This window comes from Lathyrus oleraceus, chromosome 1 (assembly GCF_024323335.1).
Source record: "Lathyrus oleraceus cultivar Zhongwan6 chromosome 1, CAAS_Psat_ZW6_1.0, whole genome shotgun sequence".
Taxonomy (NCBI): Eukaryota; Viridiplantae; Streptophyta; class Magnoliopsida; order Fabales; family Fabaceae; genus Lathyrus; species Lathyrus oleraceus.
The window spans coordinates 24,430,641-24,435,675 of NC_066579.1; the positions used below are offsets into that span (position 1 = coordinate 24,430,641).

The 5,035-nt window shown below is 29.9% G+C and overlaps 1 protein-coding gene across 1 annotated transcript; it reads right to left on the reverse strand.

Annotated features, from left to right (window-relative positions):
- Positions 1–251: 251 nt before the first annotated feature.
- On the reverse strand, positions 252–3,607 carry LOC127137891 (aspartic proteinase NANA, chloroplast). Its single transcript, XM_051064322.1, has 2 exons — positions 2,795–3,607; positions 252–1,168 (listed from the first exon to the last, which is right to left on the reverse strand). The coding sequence occupies exons 1-2, from the start codon at positions 3,541–3,543 to the stop codon at positions 355–357; spliced, it is 1,563 nt and encodes a 520-aa protein (XP_050920279.1). The 5' UTR covers positions 3,544–3,607; the 3' UTR covers positions 252–354.
- Between the last annotated feature and the right edge of the window lie 1,428 nt (positions 3,608–5,035).

The following is a 5,035-nucleotide window of genomic DNA, read 5'->3' on the forward strand; positions in this document are numbered from 1 at the left end:
AATCTTAATGAGAAATTAACTATACTAAAGAGTCAAATCGAAATATCAACTATAACCATAATTTGAAAGAAAAAAATTGTCTTATGTAAAACTTTGTTATTCATTTCAAACAAGTGATAAAGGAAAAGAGTATGGATGCAAATATCCATAACATTGAATCATTAACATCACAAAAACTCAAAACTAGTTGTATGATACATGTTTAAATGTAATATATTACATAACATTTGAAAGACACAAAAACTCTACACAACAATATTCCAATCCAAACAAAAACACAAAATGTAGCTCATATTTTTCTCTCTCTCCATAGAGAAAATTAAAACTTAAACACAGCTACACAAGAATAACTCTCTAGCCGCATCTACTAGGAGCAAATGAGACAGTGTTTTGGTACACATCAATTTGCCAAAGATGACTTTGTTGCATAATGTTTCCAATAACAGAAACACCAGTTCCATTTATTGGCACAAATCCAAGACACTTCACATTTGGTCCAAAATCAATGACATAACTTTTCACTGGTGGTGCAAATTTCACTCCTCCACCAAAATGAAACACTAAACTTGGCATAGAACTCGGATCAAAACCTTCACTTTCAAAGCAAAAATCCAAATCACCTAAACTTTTATCGACCCTTTTCACATGCTTCAAAGAATTCGTCAATGCCTCAACAACAGGATCATAGGCTTCAAGAACAAGTGCTGCTAAGGTTGTACCTGAGTCAATTATCATTCCACCTTCAGCTTGGAAATCCCAAACTGTAGGCGGGATTTTCAGCATTTCACGGCCGACCGATATGCCAGTGACATTCACACCATAGAATGGTTGATACAAAAAAAGTTCTGTTGTTTTCATCTCATCTAAGAGTTTGACTTTTGGATTTCCAAATGTTAGGTAGCTTGAAACATTTCTGTGGCTCAAATGGTCAACAAGACAATAGGAAAATTTTGTATTATATTTTAGACTTGCTCTATCAACAAATGAACCTTTTGTAAATCCTAAACCTAATATTCCACCTGTGTTTTCTGTGAATGTGATACCATTAAGCACTGATAGTGTGCATCCAATTGTTACATTTTCAAGTTTTCCTTTCCCTCCATTTGTTAGGTTTACTGATATAGTTTCAACTCCAAAGTATCCTGTAGCAGATGATCCATCAGCATAGCTGTCAAAGATAAGATTTTTTTAGAAAACTCAATAATATAACATTTGTTGACAAAACAAATAAAAATTAAACACATTTCAATCCTTAAATGTGTGGACTATTAGGGAGCTTGATCCAACACACTATTGTTAACACCTAGCAAAATTCGAACCTCGGACATTTAAAGGAGCACACTCTTAGGTATCAAGTTTTTACCATTAGTTTGAGACCTAGGGAGAATCTAAGTGTTGTCAAAACAAATAAAATTAAACAATCATTTTGATCCCTAAATGTATCCATTATCGGGAGCCATTTAAAACTTTGTTTGAATCGATCCAACAGAATGATTGTTAGCCATTAGTGGGATTCAAACTTCAGACACTTAGAGGAACATACTATCAAGTCTCAAAATTTTACCATTGGTTTAGTTGTGATTAAGAATAATTAATATAAAATAAAAATAAATTTCTAGATGTGGTTGTGTAGGTGAAAAGAGTAAAAGGTTAGGCTATTTGCATGCACAAATTGAACAAAGAGACTTATGTTCCTGTATGCCATAGATGAAGAAATGTGGGACATGTGATGTTACTTACCAACATTAGTTCTCATTTATAACCAATGATTGGATGCTAGAAAGAATGGTTGTTGGTTCATATTTTTGTGCTTATGTCTATGTATGAAAAGTACTTTCTAATTAAGGCTTTTAGATTTTTTTTCCAGAATCAAACACATCTATATATTTTATTTCTAATGGATATAAAAAAAGTTATTATTAATGTACCATCACTCTAATCTGAACTTTAAATGCATAGCAGGACTAGAAAATTGTATGGCTCAAAAACTCTATCTAGGCATTCAACTAGTTGAACTGTGAATCAGAGCAGATGAATCTTGAATCTTGAATGATTGAATAATTGAGAAGATTTTTTTACATAATGCAAAATAATAGAAATGTAGTGTTCATATAATAACATCTTTTGAAAATTTTAATAAACCAAACAATTGAAAACATTGGATACCATGAGAGAAAGTCTTGTGGTTGGAGGAAAGTCATGAAATTCTTAAATTTAAGCCATACTAAAAAAGAGAATAATATTAAAATGAAATTAAATTCAAACATGTATTATAAGAGACAATATACACATACTTTTGATTTCACTAAATATTTTTCTTCAACTTATAATAAATATCATGTCTTCCCCCAATTGTCTTAATTTGTCATCTCCCTTTCCCACATAAGAGAAGCTACATTTTTACTATATCTAAAAAGATAGTCTTTATTTTCTCTCTCTTTCACATGCCTCATTAATTTAATAACACTTATTTCCATAAAAAGGAAAAAGAAAAAAATTGTTACAAATTGTGATTCTTTCTCTGAAAAATTTATGTTCAAGACAACCTTATTAGTTTACTTGCAAGAAAAAGATAAAATTAAAGAACAAAGAAAATATAAAAAAAAACAAATTTTTCCAACACTCCATAAAAAAAATTAAATTTTTACAACATCCAATAAAAAAAATCAAATTTTTCCAACACACCATGAAAAAAATAAAATTTTTAAAACACCCCATAAAAAAAGCTAAACTTTTACAACACCCCATTAAAAATGAAGCAACAAAAACTAAAAGAAGGAAAAAAATTACAAACCTGATATCAAAAAGGCATGGATCAGAATTGTTAGGACAATAACTAAGAGAGAAAACTCCACTTAGATCTTCTGTGCAAACTTTAGATGAACATGGAAGTTTTTGAAATGAATGAGAACGATGTGGACAAAAAATACCACTGCAAGGATCATTAGGATCATCTCTTTTTGTTGGTGTTCTTGATTTTGTTTTTGATTTTGTTTTTTTCTTTGACTTTGTCTTTGAACCACCTTTATGTTTATGTTTATGTTTATGTTTGCCATGATGATTATGATGATGATGATGATGATGTTTTTTATGTTGAAGATGATGTTTTCTAGTTTGTAAATGAGGTATGCTATTAAACCATGTTAACTCACTTCCTGTATCAGCAACAAGCCAAAAACTTTGTCCTGGCGTTCCAACTTCAACTTCAACAAAATATTCACCAACAGCATAATCTCTACCTGAATGCATTGACATTTGAAATTCTTTTTTCACTTCCATGTCTTTTCTTCTATGATGACCTTGATTGATTCCCTTTCTATGATCCATTTGTTCCCTTCTAAACAAATCCCTTTGAATGAAGCCTTTTATTGCCTCAACTTGATCTACATCATCACCACCAAATCTAGAATCATGCCTATGCACAAGCTCTAGACTCAACGTCTCATCATCTCCATTCTCATCCTCATAGGAATTATGAGCAACAATGAGTTGAATCAACAAAAGGGTCATGATAATTTGAATCCATTTTCTCTTCATTTGCATAGATATAGGAGTATGTATGCAAAATGTAGAATGGTATAGAGGTAGATTGTGATAGAAATATTGATATTTGTACCTTTGTTTTAGAACCACAAACTGAAATCTGAACAAAGGGTTGTAATGAAGTTATGAATCAGAGGGCGAGAAAAAGAGAGAGAAGAAAGAGGCTAGAAATTAGAGGGAGTTTGTGCTGGTTTTGTCGTTAAGATTGGTTCTCTTTACTATGCTAGGTGTATTATGGGGGTTGGAAAACAAAAAAAAAAGCAACAAATATATAATATATAATAAAATAAATAAATAAATTGTATGAGATTTTTGAAAGGAACATATCAAAAAGTGTAGCCTTTATCTTTTTCCTTTCATGTTAAGCATCTCTTTCTATCTCTATCTCTATCTATCTCCCTTTATATATATATATATATATATATATATATATATATATATATATATATATATATATATATATATATATATATATATATATATATATATATATATATATATATATATATGTATATATATATATATATGCAAAATTAACTTAACTTTTGATATGGTAGGAAACATCAATTATTATTGTTAATGAAAGAGATTAAGGGTTGGATCTTGGTTGCTTAGAATTTGTACTACTTTTTTCATAAATTAATCATTAGTATTAATATACAAATATTGATTAATTTCTTTTACAATTTTAAAATCGTATAAACAATTATTACATTTATATAAGTAGTTGAACTCATACCTTCTAAATAAAATTTTAGATTTGATTCAGGTGAATGGAACACATACGGAAAGATGATAATTTTTATTTTTAATAATTTTATCAAATTATCTTTATTGTTGTTGTATTTTTTATATAGATAGAAAGTAAAATTTAATAATTGGGGTTCATGCACTTAATATTATTTTTTTAAAATGTTAATTTTTTTTAATAACAAAGCAAAGAAATACATTAAAATACAAGAGAAAAAAATGAACAAGTACATGATACAACAGAAGGACAAGATATTCTCAAGAAGCAAACTAACTAACTATAAATAGAGGAGGAAGAAAAATACAAAATCAAAAACCAAAGGCAACATCAGCATAAGGGCATAAACAAGCCTACCTAAGAGCCAAAACAACACTAACTAACCACCCATAAAAACCAATTTAAACATCTGTTAAAAAACAAGCCGAAAGATAATCAGAAAAAGCCAACCAACTCAAGCAACCAATCAATCCTGAAACCTCGGGCTCATCAGGTCTCTTGAGAGAGCAAGCTAGAATGAGGTAGACTTTAAATCATGCACAAAACAAAAGGAGGGCACCTGGCCAGCCATCACACACCTAAATGCCAAGTAAATTGAGCGATTCCTACTCCCAATTAACTAGAGGGAATGCAAAATCCAGAGCATAGGCACAAACCTATTTTCATGGCCAACTAATAAAAATAGACATCCATTGATTTATTGTCAAGCTTTCCTAAAAAAAATAGATTTGTTTCATGTTTTCC

Coding starts and splice junctions, on each gene's coding strand:
- LOC127137891 (XM_051064322.1), bottom strand. CDS start 3,543: ATGCAAATGAAGAGAAAATGGATTCAAATTATCATGACCCTTTTGTTG. Junction 1,169..2,794: donor CCATGCCTTTTTGATATCAG/GTTTGTAATTTT, acceptor TATCTTTGACAG/CTATGCTGATGGATCATCTG.